Below are 16818 nucleotides of genomic sequence, written 5' to 3'. Positions count from 1 at the left end.
GCACCTGTAGTTTCAGCCTCTACAACTGAATGGTATTTACAGACTATGCATACCAACCTTTGTTGGCAGTAATGGAAAATCACGGTGAAATTGGTAAAATCAGAAGACCAAGTATGAGGGAAGCTGGGGAGAAAGTTTACGGGGAGATAGTAACATTGGCTCCTCAGCAGTCTCCCTGCCGTGCTACGGGTAGCTGTAGCCAAACAATCTGGGGAAGCTGACCTCAGCTCGCCCTGCCAGCTCACATCCTGGCCCAGCAGAAAGATGTTAGGCATGCACAGACAGCACCCACTGACTGTCTGAAGCCTTCCTGTGGACTTTAAGTAGGGGAATATCTCAGTTCCAGATCTTTGCGTGAGATTGACATGCTGCTGCTGCTTGGCAATGGCAAGAAAATGATACTGAGGGCATACGTCAAATTTTGGCATCAGGGAACTCACAGCTCAGGTAGAAAAGGTACTGCAGAGCTTAGTAGAGTTGGGCAACAAACAAACAGGGGTTTTCAATGTCACAATTTAGGATATGATGTCACCTTGAACTTGGCCCCTTGCTTCTAGTGACCTCTAGTCCTAACGTATATTACTTATAAGATACAAATAGCAAAGAGTGTCCTCACTAAGAATGTTTGGCCCATAAAAGAAGATAGCAGGCTGATCTAGGAAACAAGTGAGAAGAGCTCGAGGCTGGGATGAGACAAAGGTATCAAGTACCTTTACTGCTCATGCTTCTAAGGCTGCAGTAACACAGATAAATAAAACAGGGCCAAGGCTTATTTCTCGTAGTGCTTGGCTGTTAATAGGGTCCTTGGCGTGCCTTCAGCCTGTCTGACTAACTTCCTCCCAGAAAATATCCAAGCACGGTTTGAGAATAGTGTGTGCCAGGGACTTTGCCCTTTGGTGAGAGTGGAATAAAATGCAGGTATGTGTGGATGTGACCCTGGCCACAGCACTGGCTGTTGGAGCCAGAGAATGGTCCATAGCCTGTTTTGTCTGTACTAGAAAGCGTAGATGCAGACACATAGCCTGAAAGAGAGGATCCTTCCCCTACACTCTTCTTATTCCTATCTTTATACTGAATTCAAAGAGCAAAGATCCCTGGCGATTTCAGCGTGCCTAGGAGAACAGCTCATAAGTTTGTGCACCAGAAGAGCTGGTGCCCTGAGCCTATATCAAGCTTATGTGTGAACCTTCAGCCGGTCAGCTGTCAGCTTTGTGCCTCTTTGTCTTCCCAATGATAGCGACCTCCTATAGAAAACCATTTGGTCATGAAGTGACAGCAAATGTTCCGAGGTAACTGCCATCTTCTGTTTAATTTCTGCATTGACTCTGTGGTGCCAGCAGTATGAAAGTTCCTACATAAGAACAAAACTGTGTTATCAGTGAGGAAGAACTGCCCCCATTCTGGTCAGTTCAGCCATCAAAAAGCATCACAAGAAACAGGATGCTGAAGCAAGAGGCCGTGCTGACACTTGGATTGCTTGTTGCACACGATGGTCTTTGCCTCATTCCTGATGGGGGAGGGAAGTGCTGCTGCAGCAGCCTGGGAAGCCATCCAGTGGGCCAGTTATCTATGTGAGCACATCCCTGGGAATGCTCGCTGCCTCTGCCTGCTCCTCCTCCCCTGCTGCTGCCGTGCAGGATTTTGCAGATGTTCCTCCCAGAGAAGGCAGCTGCAGCTCTCAACCTCTCGGTTTCCATCTCCCCGGTGGTCTGGCTCCACTGGGCTGTGATGGAGCTGCTGATAGTTCGTGCCTTCCCCAGCCCATCCTTTCATCAGGACGGAGCAGTAGTCAGAGGAAGAGGAATTATTCTGTGCCTTTTTCCCCCTTTCCTCCTGTCTCCTGTGTAGTTGTACCCTTCCTTTTTTTCCCCTAGTGTTTCTGATCCCCATTTCTTAATCAGCGTGTATGTAAACAATCGAGAGAAAATTTGAGTGTGTAGATAATCCATATTTACAGTCGGATACAGTCTTATAGTTTACACAGCAGCCTGAGATGTAAGTAAGGGTTGGGGTTTTTCTCCTTGCTTGTGGAAAGCAGCCTTTTAGAATTTAAAGTGAAGGAAGGATTTGCATTGTTTTTATTCTCCTGCCTTTGTTATGATCTTTTTTTCCTTGCAAGGAGGTTTGGATCTTTCCACTCCCCATGCGAGGACGAGGATGGTGTAGCTGTTTGCACGCATGTGCAACGGCTTGAAAATGCATTTCATCTGTTTACAAGTTTCAGTTTAAGGGCAAAACTCTAAGGCAAGAAAATGCGTCATCTCAGGACTGTTGTGACCCTAGGGTATGGCCACGCCACATTTGGGAAGTGTGATGACTCTATGCCTAGGCCTACTTTTAAGTAGTTTTTTATAAAAACCTACTTTAAGTGGTTTTTATACAGCTAGCTCAGATAAACCAGTGCCTGAAGTGAACTGAAGAAAAATCAGTTACTTGCAGAACTTTGCTGGGTTTGGAGTCTGCCGGCAGCCGTCCTTGCAAAGGTAACACATGCTTTTTTGCCGTCCTTCCCACAGCATAACTTTTAGGTCAGACCTATGACATCTCAGAGTTGAAGAAATTCACCAAGCCATGACACACCTGTAGCTTTGCAGTAGAAAGAAAAAAGCCGTTAATACTGGTTGTGCCGCTTCCCATCCATAAAGTATGCTGGGCTGAAAAGCATGAAGCAATGCGCAGCTGAATAACAAGCACAAAGCTGTATTTATCCTGTGGGGCTGCATTTGCAGCACCTTCAGCCTCAATACAGAAATTGTCAGTGCTACACGGGCCAGCAATGAACATGGACCATTTGAATTGCTGGCTGTTGGGAGAAATTATGTATGGAGGTTTTCTAGGTGTATATATACATGGAAGTTACAGAATGCTCTGTTGTTTGCCACCACAAATTTCAATTTCATTGAAACTGAATTTCATTTCAATATCATTGAAATTTCTTTTGAAAACCTGTCCCTTTTGGGAGACTATGAGTGATTATCTACATTCAGATATCCATACAGAAATGAGAAATCCTCTGCACTTTCATCAGATTATACCCTCCACTTGTACACCAGATACATTTGAGTTTTATTCTCTTTTAGACAGCTTATTACCTGCAATTAGCTAATGTCTTTTGCATTTATTTTTTTTACTACAAATAATAATGAATCGCAATGACAATGGGGTTTCAGCAAATACTACCTTTTGAAAAATATATGCAGTTCATTTACAGGGAAGCACGTTTTTCCGGGCAGACACAGCTGTGGAGTTACCAGTACAAATGCTTCAAACAAACCTGTGCTTGTGACCCCGTCATTGTATCAGGGGTTCAAACCAGCTTACCTACAGAAGAAACGACACAGATTTTCTAAGTCTTTTAATTTCCAAGGTGAGCTGGGAGTTTCAGCCTTGGAGGCACTTCAAGGAATAAGCTGTCTAGCATATGTTCTCCTTGGGCACCTTGCAGCCTGGGGGCACGACCATCACCGTGGCCTTGCTATCCTGGTCAGCGCCCAGGACAGCAAGGCACTGTGCAGGTGTCTGCAAAGTGGCATTCTTGCTACGCTGATGTTTTAGGATGGCAAATTTCTATCCCAGAGAGAGGATAAGATAAGCCTAAAATGTATTTTCTGTAAGGGATGGAAAAATGCTTGCTTCTAAAGACCTTAAAAACTGTGAAAACTGCTGCTAAACAGTGCAATGTGAGCGGCGAACTTGGGAGTCTGAGCACTGAGTGCAGCTCTGCAAATAAGGGATTTTTCTAATCTCTAGCTGAACTGAAAAATGGTTGTGAAGTAGTTGGGTGGAACTGGGTTTCCTTCCATTTAGAAAAAAAATAAAATTAAAATCAGTTGGGACTAAACTATTTTTAGAGGTTTTTATCTTACAGTTATAGATAGTTATATTTATCTTATTTATAATATATAAATTTATAATAGAATTATATTTATCTTACAACACATAGGCCTATAAGCAGGTTTTCTATTAACTTGTATCCTGTGATTGAAGCAGTGTTTGAGGCTTCATCTACAGCTGGCACCCTGCTCTGTATGCTCTGGTATCTGATAAGGGCTGGGTTCATGTTAAAACCTTTCCTTTAGTTGAAGAATTTAAAGATTTTTTTTTCTTTTCTCTACTCAGCTGCCTGTTTTCAGAAAAAAAAAAAAAAGGCAATTTAGTTATCTTTAAGACCTCTGTCAAATTCACTTGAAATCAGGCAATGAGTTCAGACATTATTAGGAGGAAATGTATACAGACACTCACACAGCTGCATCTACATCCATGTAGATACAGAAAGATAAATCAAGTCAGCTTTTTTTCCACACAGAGAAGAAGTATAAGTATATTTCGGCTAATATTAAAATGCATCACTTTGTACAGAAAAACAAGAAGGCAAACAAAATACTTTCTTTAAAATCATTGAAATCAATATTTAAACCAGTTACCCGGTTTCCCTTAGCACATTGCAAGTTCCTTTCAAAATCATCAATTGCTTCAGTCAGACCAAACATATATTTTCTGTTTGCAAATATTTTTCTGTAAAATGGCACTCAGAAGGAGGGAGGAATGATTTCATTCATTGTTCTCCTGAGATACACAGTTAGACTGTTAATCAATCAAAGAATCTTGGGCCATTGAAGCCAGCTGCCAATACTGTCAGGACTATGCCCTTACACAAGAAGTCAATGGACCAAGGGTTCCCAGCCACATAAATAACTCTGGAAAATATGTTTGTTGTCTTCAAAATGGAGATAAAGCCGCTAATTGTTTTACAGAGTAAAGCTGTTATTTACCTTCCTGTGTACTGCTGATTGCTTTCGTTTATTGCTTGTTGCTTTTTGCCTTTTTGTTTGTTGCTGAGCTGTTGTTCAGAGGCAAAGACTGAGAAGGGTGGAGGATGCTTGAGGAATAGTTTAGTCCCTAAGAGCCTTGCAATCTATACCACTAGATAAAGTGAATAGCAGCACAAGAAGTAACAGTGTGTCTTACCATTCCACTTAAATTGCAGCTTTTGGCACACGGTTACAGCTGTGTTCCTCACATTTCACAGAGGACTATTGCATTTCTCCCTTCTTTCTCCATGCTGTGTTTCAGGTTGCGGATGAACACTGAACATGGCTAACTCAAAAAGGAGGGAAGGGTGCTACATGCAGTTAATAAGAATTGCAAAGCAAGGTGGCAAAGAAGCAGGTGTGAGAATATTCAGAATTTAATTCTTAATTTTATGCATATCTCAGATGCCTATCAGTTTATGCTTTCTAGAAGGAAAACAGCACCTTGCTATGAGTCCTGAACACACATTAGTTAGTATAGATTTAAGTTAATTTAAGATTAAGCGGTTAAACCCAATGGTTAATTTACATTTGGTAGGTAAGTTGTTCAGTGGTATTTGTGCATTTGATATATCAGTCCTTTGCAGTTAGCCTAAGGTCGGAGGGCTCTATTCTGTTTCCCTTAAAGAGAACAGCAATTCCCACTGAATTTCCCAATGCCTGTGGCGAAGAGATCAGCCCTTTCAACTGTGCTTACCAGAACTGCTCATCTGTTCAGCAAGACCTGTGGCTTTTCAAGGTGATCCTTTGGCAGTGAAGTCAGTCGAGCCCCTGTGTGTAATTGCGTGTCTCCTCCGGCACAGCCCCACTCACAACAGCGCAGTTGTGTGTGGGTCAGCCAGGCAAGGAGGTCTGATTTTAATTGTGCGGGACGGAGATAAAGCTGTGAGAAAGTGCAGTTACAACAGCTTTTCCCTTCGACACCGTTAGGATGATGCAGCAGGCCCCGTCCCTTTCCATAATGAGGGCCGAGATGTTTGCTTAGCCCCGGGCGCACAGCGAGCTGCTTTAATTAAACAGAGCCCGCGCATGAACCCGACTGGTGAATTTGGGTCGCCCGGAGGCCGCGTTGCCTCCTCGCCCATTTATCTCGGGGGGCAGCGGGCTATGAGCAGGAACGGACGACACCCAGCCCGCAGGGATGCCCGGGGCAGCTCAGTGCCTGCCCGACGGGGTGCCCGGCGGGAGGCAGCTGCCGGGGGGTCCGTAGCCCCCGCGCTGCCTGTGACCGTCCCCCAGCCCCCACCGCCGCCCCCCGCAACCCGGCCGGGACAGGTGGTGCTTGGTCCGGGGGGCGGCAGCGATGCCCCCCCGGCCCCGGGGCGGCCCCGCAGCCCCCGCTGCCCCACTCCTGCTTTCGGCCAGAAAGTACCCAGGTATCAAACGGAACCGAGGGACGGTATTGAAAGAGCAAGTGAAGCGGAAATTTAAAGCCCCTCTGCTAATAATAACAGTATAAATAACCGAAGACGTCTTGTAAACAGTGCGGTCATAACCCTGAAACATTAAACAGCGCGGTGGGATCTGGCGCATCAGCTGCCGGCGGCCGCGACCGGTGCAGGGGGAGCGCCCCGCACCCCTGTTTATCTCAGCCACATCTCCCACGGGCGCGCTGATCGATGGAGGCGGTTGTTTAAATTAGAAGTTCCCGGCACGCAGGACCGGGGCCAGAGGGGCATCCTCCGTCCGACTGTGCTTCATCCACAGATAACTGCTCGAGCGGCGGGGCCGGGCCGGGCTCCCGCGGCGAAGCCGGACTGCGGGCCCGGCCGCCTCCTCCGCCGGGCGTTTGCTCCAGGTCTGCGGCGCCGGGGCAGCGGCGCTCCCGTAGCCGGGCCGGCGGGGCGGGCTCCCCGCGGGGCGCCGGGCGAGCGCGGCCGCTGCGCGCAGCGCCGGGGGCCGGCGGAGGCGCGGTCTTTCCCCGCCGAGCCCGAGAGTCGGAAACGAACACTACACCGCTCTGTGTTCAGTGGAAAGGAAGATTTATTCACAGAAACAGAGCAGAACCTGCTTGAAGAAAATATATCTATATATCTTTCGGGTGAATTACTTCATAGAGATGACTGTCAAAGTCAGTTTTTCTAGGCATCTACATATTTCACAGGTCTCAGACAAAAGATACACGCATGGTAGGTTTTGTTTGATCTCTGTCTTTTCTCTAGTAGCGCTTGAACCAGCAAGGCTGTTGTTGCAGGACACTCGACTGTACACGCGTTTAATAAAGTTAAATAGAGTCGGGATCTCTCGGGGTGGAGTCTTTGCTAGGGCACATTTGGTCTCCTCTGCGCCGGGAGAGCGGCTCTCCCCGCCGCCCTGCACGGGGCCCGGGGCAGTGGCGGGGCCGCGGCGTGTCCCTGCCCGCCGCGCCGCCCGCTCCCCGGCCGCGCCGGGACGCTGCTGGCCCGGCCGCCGGGGCTCAGGATGCCGTCGGGCCGCACAAGCGGTTTGTGTTCACCACTTCTTTCAGGTCACTCTCGGGTTTGCCGGCTACCATAAAAGGCCAAGTCTGTAGCCGGGAAAAGACACGGGTGGGAAGGGGGTTACATACGGAAAAATGCACACTGTAACGCCGATTGCGCCAGCGGGTCCAGCTCGGGAGCGCCCCGGGGGATCGAGCCCGGCATCCACCGCCTGAGCCTGCTCCTGGAGCGCTCTGCGCGGCTCGGGCCGGGGCACTCGCCGCTGCCTTCGCCGGAGGCTGGTGCCGCTTCGCCTCCCAGCCGCGGCGGGCATCCCCCGGGCGCCCTCGGGGCGGTGGAGCCCGTCTGGTCCGCAGCGGGCGGGAGGGAGGGAGGAGAGAGGGAGAGAGGGAGGAGGGAGCCGCGCCGGCCCCGACACAGCCGCGTTCCCCGGCACGGCCGCCGCGGGCACCCCGCCGCCGCCGCGCCGCACCCCGCCTTTGGTCGTGACCGGCGTGGGGGCTCTGCCCCACGGGAGCCGCCTCACGCCCCGCCGCCGCTGCCGGGCTCCCGGGGGCAGGAGCCGCCCGGCTGCCCTCCTTGGCCTCCCGCGGCTCGGGGGGCACGTTTTGGTGTGCCTCCGTGCGGGGGTGGCCGTGCGTGCTGCGTCTGCCTTGGGTGCTGGTTTTGGTTTATTTCATAGTTTCTTATCCCGTGTTGCTGCACTGAGGATTTTGGGTTTAGCCCTAAAAATCTCTCCCAGGCCCTTATCAGCTGAAACAGCAGGTAACGTTCTTTCCCCCAGCGTCCAGCACTCAAAAGGCAGGGCCGGACCCTGGTGAAACGCCCCCCAGATCACCCTTCTGAGAGCCCTTGGTCTGGTGGCGTCTGCACGTGTGGGCAATGTAAAGGCTGGATTTCTGAAAAGAGCCCAGGCAGATCTTGCCCACCCCCACTTTGCATCAGTTGCATGTATTTTTAGAGCTGAAAACTATATCTTTCTGGCAGCCAGGTATGGCGGGGAGACCCCGGGCTGTTCGGGAAAGATTTTTGTGGGTGGTGGGAGCAGCAGCAGCGACATCGCACAGCCCAGAGAGGCTTTGCGGAGCGTGCCTGGGGCAGCCACCCTCCTTGGGGAGTCCGCACTGGTACTTATTTCTCCTTTGCCAGTTTACGCACGTAGAAGTGTCCTGGACCCAGCTAATCCAAGCGGCTGAGCGCAGAGCCCCGCGAGCTCTGTCTTTAAAAACCTAGGGCTCGAGAGGACTGTTACGGCAAGAAGCGTTAGCGTAGAGAGGAGGGTTAAGAATAAATCCTGGCTCATTGGATCCTTCTTAAAACATACCTTTCTCTAACCCAAATTCCTATACCCACCTGCTTGCAGTTAGAAAGCTATCATCAACCTGTGGAGGTTTCTCAGGCGTTTCTGGGGCAGTGAAGCCTGTCCCTGCCTGTCTGTGGCCAGTGTGGCCCCTGTCCGTCTCCTGGAGGGGATTGCTAGGAGCAGCGGATGGGGCCTGGGCGGCTCAGCTCTCAGAGCACAGGGTGGGAGGACAGCTGGGAGCCTGTCCCCTCCTCATGCAGTATCCCTTGCCACCCCACTGGCACCAGACTGTCCATGAGAAGTACAGTGAAGGTTCCTCCCTGCACATGCCCCAATCCCAGCTCCTCGCCCGCCTCTCCCCACGCACACGCACACAGAGTGCCTGGCCCCAGCGGGCTGTGACTTACCAGGTTGACTGGGTGGATGTAGCCATTTTCGTACTTGTCATTGGCTAGGATCTGCCTCAGGTGAGCGATGTAGCTGGAGGCCAACCTCAAGGTGTCCAGTTTGGAAAGCTTGGTGTCTGGGGGCACCCAGGGCAAGGTGGTCTTAAGCCTGGAGAAGGCTTTGCTAAGGACCCTCATCCTCGCCCTCTCCCTGGCGTTGGCAGCATTTCTCTGGACCTGCTTTCCCTCCTGGCTCACTCCATTTAAAGGGCTCTTCTTGGGGGGAGCTTTTTTCCTCTTGCCCGAGGCCCCTCTCCCTTTCTGAGGGGAGCCATTCTCGCCATTGGATCCCTCCTCGTTGCTCTCGGTGGACGCCCCAAACTCTTTGTTAGTATCCATTTTCAGGCCATCGCACTCCAGCATCTCCACCTCCTGCAGATCTTCCACATCACTGAGGGACCCAGTGGACATGGTCTGGAAGATGCCAAGGGACCAGCGGGAAGGGGGGAAGGGGCGGGGGGGGGGGGGGGGGGAAGGGAAGCTCCTCAGATCACTTCAAGGCGTTGGAGGAGAGAAGGGGTGCCAGAATTTTCCTTCCCTTCCCCCCCCTCCCCCCCCCCCGCCAGCACCAAGGCGCAATACCAGTCCAGAGAGGATTCCCACCCTCCCGCCCCCCAACCCCGCTTTGCCCGTGTTTGAGGGAGGGAGTGAGCGTGTGTGAGAGAGGGAGAGAGAGGGAGAGAGAGAGAAAGCCGAGGAATTTAGTGAGGACACTAGTAATTTATCTGGGGGATAAGAGAGGCGGATCCAGCCCAGGGGAGGGGCCCTGCCCACTGAGCACACCACATCCCCAATCACAGACCTTTGCACAGGACAGGGAATGAGGTATCCCAGCAAGCCTTTGCCGAGAGCTCAGAACTGGGATTCAAATCTTCACAACTGGAGCAAAGCAACTCACTGGCTCTCCCCCCGCACTGTCTTTCTATCCTCCCCCTTCCTCCTCCTCCTCCTCCTCCTGTTCTCCTTCCCCACTTCCCTTTCCAGCCCAGGGTTGCTCTCCCCCTCCCTGCCTCCTAGATGACCCAGGCAGCTGGTGTCATGATTCTTGATGAAAGCCAAAATGGGTCATGAGCAGAGAGAGCAGCAGATCCACCAGCCAAGCCTTCCAGGGAGCTTTGTAATGCATGCCGTCGAAACGCTGTCCTGTAACCTAATCTGAGGGAGATTTGTGGATGATTATATTTGCAAACGTATCCTGTCCAGCTACTAGTGTATTCCAGGAAGGGAGTGCTCTGCTGTCTGGCCGGCAGTGTGGACCTTGCTGTCACAGTCCAGGAGCTGGAGGCAGAAGGATCTGACTTCTTCCAGCCTTCCGGGGTGGCGTCTGACAAGTCCCAGTCCCCTCTTGCTCTTTGAGTCCCTCCAACTGTAAGCATCCCATAGACTGCCCAGCCTGCAGGTGTGCCAGGCAACCGAGATCCTGGCGGTCCATGGAGCCTCGCTGAGCCCAGACAAAGCACCGTGCTGCTGGGGAGGGTCCGTGCAGCTGCAGATGGGGCGGTGAGGGTGTGCGCTGACATGAAGGAAAATCTGGGGGGGTTATTGGGGGGTAGAGGTGGCACAGAAAAGAAACGCCTTTTCTTGGCGTGTTGTTGCAGGGCAGACGTCAGTGGTTCGTTCTGCTGTACTCGCGGAGTGTTTCATCTGCTGAGTTGTGCATGCCCAAAAGTCAGGGAGTTCAGCCTGAATGAAGAGGCAAGATAAGGCCCCTGCTGTGGGAGTGGTGGGAGTGGGGGTTTTAGGCCGTGCTCGGCAGCCACTGCAAACACTCCCCATCTTTTTGCAACTAGTGTGACTGTGCAGGTTGCTGTGTAGTTTGAACGAGCAGACCTATGCTGCAGTTACGATCTTTATGCACATGTGTATTCAGTCTCTGCAGAGCAGACTTTTTAAAGCAGTTAACCTTGGCCTAGCTCTTCTTCTCCATATAAAATCTTTTCCTAAACGCACATGTGGAGCCCACAGAGGCCAGTGAAGCATGAACATGCTCCTGTAGCTCCTTCCCTCTTCACATGCTTCCTGAAACCTCACCAGTCCCCTGGCAGCCTGGGTTTTGAACACAGGGGACTGAAGAACTGGGCACGATCTGCACATGTGACCTTTCTGGACACAGTGACTGATCTGATTGCAGGAGCAATTCCACTTGTTCAGCTGCTTACCTGAGGATTCAGATAGCTCTGGACAAAAATGTACAGCCTGAGATGTCACTGTGGCACACAGTGACTTCAGAGTTAATCCAAGGTCACTGGAGCCACAGGAAAGTCTCTTACTGATCTGTGTGAACATCACATCGGGTTTTCTGCACGCACTAAACAAAAAACAACTAACCAACCTAAAACTGGAGGGCCAAACTGGTATGTCTCCCAAGTGCTACATACTGGCTGCAGATTAAAGTTTCAGTAGGAGGCAAGAGTGTCATTTTTGATAACTAGCAAGGAAGTCTTTCCTATCTCTTGATCCATCTTGGTTCACATAAACCAGAAGAGAAGGGGAAAGCCTAAACTTTAAACCAGCTCTTTACCATTTGGCTGGAAGATAACACCTTCCCACTCACAATAGGATAAGTACGTTAAGATATCATATCTCCAGGTCCTGGGCTCTTGGGAATTCACCAACTTCTAATCTCATGTTATGTTAACTGTGCCCTGTTTGTGTTTTCTCTCTGTATAAACTAAACAGATTGTCAGCATATCAGTCCTAATTAATGAATTAGCTTTTCTTTTTCTTTTCTTTCTTTATAACATCCTTGTTGCAGATCCAAAATATTACTAATCACCATCACGGAGATTTATGAGTCTCCTTATTTTCTAGGCCTGATTGTTGTTTGTGCAGGTGGAGATTTAAATGGCCATATCCATTGCAGAGATTTATAGTCCAAGTGACTGATGTTAGAAATGAGCTACAGGACTCTTACTGGATCAAGGATGATAGAAAACCAAGTTGAAGTTGCATGTGTCTCTAAGCACAAATGACCAGAGAGCACAAAAACGCATGAAAATTTCATCATCAGAAGCTCCCAGAAGAACAAAACAACAGAAAAAATATATGTTCACATCCTTTCTATCACTTATTTTTAACTTCAGTAATTTCAAAAAATTTGTTGTAAAATGCAGAAGGAATGATCTGGCTTCTTAAAATTGCCTTTAGTATGCTGCTATATGTGCATTCTGAAAATCAAGGTGTGCATGCATGTGTGTTACGAGCCTTTAGAATCGCCATACGTTTGTAGCTTTTATTAACTGACATACATTTTTGAATCCTCAGAGCCAGCAAATTTGATCTAATACAGACCACACACATTTGTGGAGACACAGGACACATTTTCATATTAACTTTCTGGAGGTTATTGTGTGTGTTTGATATATACTGACATACATGTAGCGTACAGACTGTTACACACTCTCTTAACAACATAATTGTCCCTTTTTCCCTCTCCAAAGGGGGGACCTAGAAAACATCCTCTCATCTCTGGGTAACTCTTAGTTCCTTATTTGTTTGTCAGAGGAATTGAACCTCTCCTTTTCCAATCTTCTTACTCCTTGTGTCCCTCCTGGCAAGTCCAGGGCTTGTCCCCCTAATCTGTCTCCCAGTTTCAATCCCTCTCCCTTAACCTGAATTGGCTTGCCCAGTCCCCCTGACTTTTGTTCTGAATTGCAGCCCTGGTTTGGGGTAGAGACTGATGGGGTGGAGACCAACCCAGTCCTGTGGGAAGGGTAAAGCTGGGATGGCTGCAGCCACTGCAGCGATGGTGTGGCCACCTCTCCAGTTAAATGACTGGGACAACAGACCAGCCACTGGGTTAATAGCTAGTTGGGAAAGACAGATGGAGCTAAAGTCCTTTTGGCCTTTCCAGCACATTCACTTCTTCATTCATATTTTAAAAATGAAGTTGAAATGCTGTTATGGGGAACATCATCATGAATCTGTGGTTTTGCTCTGTAGATGACTCCTCTGCATTGCTTTGGCTACACAGGAAAGTGTATCTCTTTTTTACTTCTGATTGAGACCCATTAAGCCATGAGGCCATTTAGGACATGCCAGGGGTGCTAGGGGCAGAGATTTGGGATGCCGGTCTTAAGGGTGTCAGATGGGGGACATGCCACACACAGGCTTGTGCTGGCCTATAGCAAGTTACAGATGTCCTGGAAAAAAAAGCCCCATTTTTTAAGCCTTCAACCTTCCCTCCCCTGGGCTGGAATAACACAGTAATTTGAGAACAGCTTTGGAACTTGAGGCCAAGATTTCTGCAAGTGTCTCATGTTTTTGCGTGCATGTCTTGGTGGGGTTTTTTTGTTTTTGTTTTTGGTGGGTTTTTTTTGTTTTTCTTTTATGTTCTGTGTCATTTGTCAAGGCACCATATTTTCACCGTGCATTGAACAGCCACCCAAGAAAAATGTCAGATCACCCACAACTGGGGAAAACATAGTCAGTAGCTGGTTTTAAAATTCCTCGCCCAAGTATAACACAGGTGTTTTCCTATTATTTGTAGAATAACCAAGGAAGTCACCCACATGCAGCCACCTGATCATGAATCAAGTTAAGTCAGGTTTGAGAATAGCCAGGAATAAAAGTACAACCAGATTACTGTTTTCAGGTTGCAACTTTTTAAAAAAATATCTGGTTGCACTGAGGTTTCTCTTGCTCATTCTTGGTCCCACCTGGAAACTATGTAAAATGGTGGAGGGACTTCAGGGGCATACTTTTACATACCTTCAGTGAAATAATATGAACAATATACTATTATATATGATTAATACTAACTAATACTAATAATATAATACTAATACTTATAACAATATAATAAACCTGTGATATTTTTGTGATAGGATTCTGTCTTGTCCATTGTAGGGGGCAGGCAGTGCTGAGGAAATGGATCCAAATTGTTTTTAACAGTGGTGTAGCTTTTCAGAAGGGCCAGGGCACTGAAACCCTCCCATGGCTCCTTTCCAGTGCTATCTGTTTCTGGTCACAGTTTGGGTTTGAAAGGTAAGGCACATTGTGATACATAACATAAAGCAATACACAAAGAGAAAAAAATAATGTAATTGCCAAGACAGTAAAAAGGCTATCCTGGAGAACTGGCCCAAGAGGTACATACTTGTATGTGATACCAGCATCACTACCTCTCCCCAAGAAATCCCAGTGTCTTGCTTCAAAGCCCCAAGAAATTAGAGCTTTTTGAGAAACTGCTTTCTAGAATAGTTTAGTGTGGGGAAAAAATCTAACAGTATTTCCTTCTATTCTCATTTACAAACACCTGAAAGTTTTGCAGATACCTAGAATAAAAAAAAAATCAGTCTTACTGATTATAGATCAGAATATTTAAAAAGAAACAAACTGCAGTTTCAAGAAAATTTATGTAGAAAGTTATGCAGCAGCCATAATTCCACTTCACGTGACTTTTTAAACCTTGAAATGTCACAGACCCCAAACCATTGAAACTCTGAGAATGGGAAATGGAGTTCCAAAAAAATTTTTTTAGTGGATATTGAAAAAAACGTTTTATGAAACTCAAATTATTTTGTTTCAGATTTTATGTTTTAATTCTTTTTTTCACATTGATGATAAAATCTGTGACACATACAAATAGTGCTCTTGTCTGCTGTAGGGAGTACCAGTATATGTAATAACTGGATGATTTCTACCACTGATTTATGCCATCCAGTACCTTTTCCTTTGAGTATCTTCACAAAAATCAGCAGGGCTGCTCACATAGTAAGACACACTATACGAACAAGAATGGTAAAAGCTGCCTCTGTAGAAATGGAGTCATGATTACATATCCTAATGCCTAAAAGCAATACTGACCACAAGTTCAATGTCCTAATCATGAAGGATGCATCAAATCCTTGTGTAACTCACTTCCTTCTTCTATGCCAGGTCTCTGATGAGGGTTTCTGGTACTGCTGCTGTGTTACGCAATGTCTTGCAAAGGATCTGTCAGCTAGAACCTGAGTACACCAGAAACAAGAAGCATGTAAGCTGTAGAAGTTATTGAAGCAGAAACAAGACAGCTAATCCTCGATGTGAGCACTGAGCTCAAACTTTCAATTAATTTTTCACAGACATGCAAGTGAATTTGCTTTTGCTGGATGCTCGTAGGAAGCAAACCTAAGTGGTGGAGTCATGTTTGTTTTATAATGCATGTTTATTCCTATACAAAAGGAGACTCACAGACAGTGAGGAGAGGTATCCTCTTCCATCTCTACTGCTGGGACTATTACTATCCACTGCTTTCAGGATGCATCTCTGAAATATTACTAGTTAGTTGACATTGTAAACTGCAGACTCTTTTATGAAGTAGTCAAAAGAGAAATATGCAAAAAAGCCAATATATGTTATGCAAAATTATTGCTGTCTTATGCAAAATTATCGGTGAAGGATTAAAGTGCAGACATACTATTTTATTTTGAATATTTCTTTCCATGATGGTTCTTTGTTGGCTAATCCTTTGCATTTTTGTGGCTTTAAGACATGATGAAATTTGTCGATAAGAAATAAGTTCTCTTTTGCCTTCCAATAATTAGCGCATTGGATAAAGTTTTGGAAAGTAGGAGATTTTTGCTTGAGAGAGAAATTTGGAAAAGAAGAACACTTTGTAGGGGAGTGGCAGGAAGAATGTCAGCTATTCTGGTGAGCTTTTATTACTTGTACAGTTTATGGCATGATACACATGCATGTAGACACAGATTTTCTGAAATTCCTGTTCACTTAAAGTGCTCACAGCTTCTGACAGTTGGGTTCCCACAGCATCCATCATTAAATGCAGTAGGTCAGCCTATGTCCTCTGTTCCCATCCAAATGAAACATCGCATGCTGGGACCCAGACTCTTTGTGGCTGCTTCGTGCTATTACAGATCGAGTTGGCCACTGTTTGTGATATTGGACTCTCTGAACTCCATTTGTTATGGGGGCTTTGCATTTTACCAGCTATACTATGCCCCCATTTAAACATTTAAGTGCACGTACCTGACTGCAGTGACATCAAAAGGAGTGGCTGTACATAGCTGGAAAAATATTTGGGCCAAAAATACCGATATAATAAAACATCAAACTGGTAATATTCAGCTATCCATATGTGTGGTTCCACATAGGGATTCACCCAACACAGTAGTTAGCTGAGGATGGTATGTGTTGTGTATAAGTCTTAAATGGGAACATTAGCTGGCAAGGCAAAGGAGAAAGCAGATTACACATCCCACTCAAGTGACATGGAAAGACCACAGTCACTGTGCATTTCTTTTGACTCTGACAGGTCTTATACATGTCTCACAAACTGTGACTCTGAGAGCTCCTGGAACATCCCCAAAGTGGGGTCATGGCACTTTGCCACAGTGCAGTCCTCTGGTTTTATGGTGCGTATCATAGTTCATGATACATATAGAAAATGGTGTTGTTTTAGAAAGTGGTATTGCAAAAGCACATAATAAAAGTCTGTTTAAGTGATTTGGACGAAATAAATAGCTTCAAGAATGAACAAGAAGAGCATAAACCTGGGTTGCAGTGGAGTCCCACGAGACCGAGAAAGGACCAAAGAACTGAAACTACAAAAGTGAGGGGAGAAAAAGACTGAAGGCAGTCTTGCTCTCTTTCCCCTCCCTGATCCTCTCTTTTTCTTTGTGTGTGTAGATCCAGGGTGATGCTCAGACTGTGTAATATTTTGTTCTTAACTGGGGGTGTGACTAACTCAGAAGGAAAGCTGGTTAAAGGAGGAAAGCAGACGAGCCATCAGACCTTCTGCTAGCCAGCACTAGCAGGCCCTGCGTGCTAGTGCAGTTTGGTGAGGGGAAATGGAAAACACCTAACAGCTGCTTTGAGTCCATCCAAAGCAGAAAGGC

General features: G+C 47.4%; 1 protein-coding gene across 1 annotated transcript; it reads right to left on the bottom strand.

Moving 5' to 3' along the window:
• Positions 1 to 6776: 6776 nt before the first annotated feature.
• On the bottom strand, positions 6777 to 9864 carry TCF21 (transcription factor 21). The gene is made up of 3 exons (XM_005230137.4): positions 9783 to 9864; positions 8942 to 9394; positions 6777 to 7317 (listed from the first exon to the last, which is right to left on the bottom strand). The coding sequence occupies exons 2-3, from the start codon at positions 9389 to 9391 to the stop codon at positions 7228 to 7230; spliced, it is 540 nt and encodes a 179-aa protein (XP_005230194.1). The 5' UTR covers positions 9392 to 9394; positions 9783 to 9864; the 3' UTR covers positions 6777 to 7227.
• Between the last annotated feature and the right edge of the window lie 6954 nt (positions 9865 to 16818).

This window comes from Falco peregrinus, chromosome 7 (assembly GCF_023634155.1).
Source record: "Falco peregrinus isolate bFalPer1 chromosome 7, bFalPer1.pri, whole genome shotgun sequence".
In the NCBI taxonomy this organism is placed as follows: domain Eukaryota; kingdom Metazoa; phylum Chordata; class Aves; order Falconiformes; family Falconidae; genus Falco; species Falco peregrinus.
Note: the sequence above shows the minus strand (reverse complement) of the source record. Positions and strands in the feature narration are given on the sequence as shown.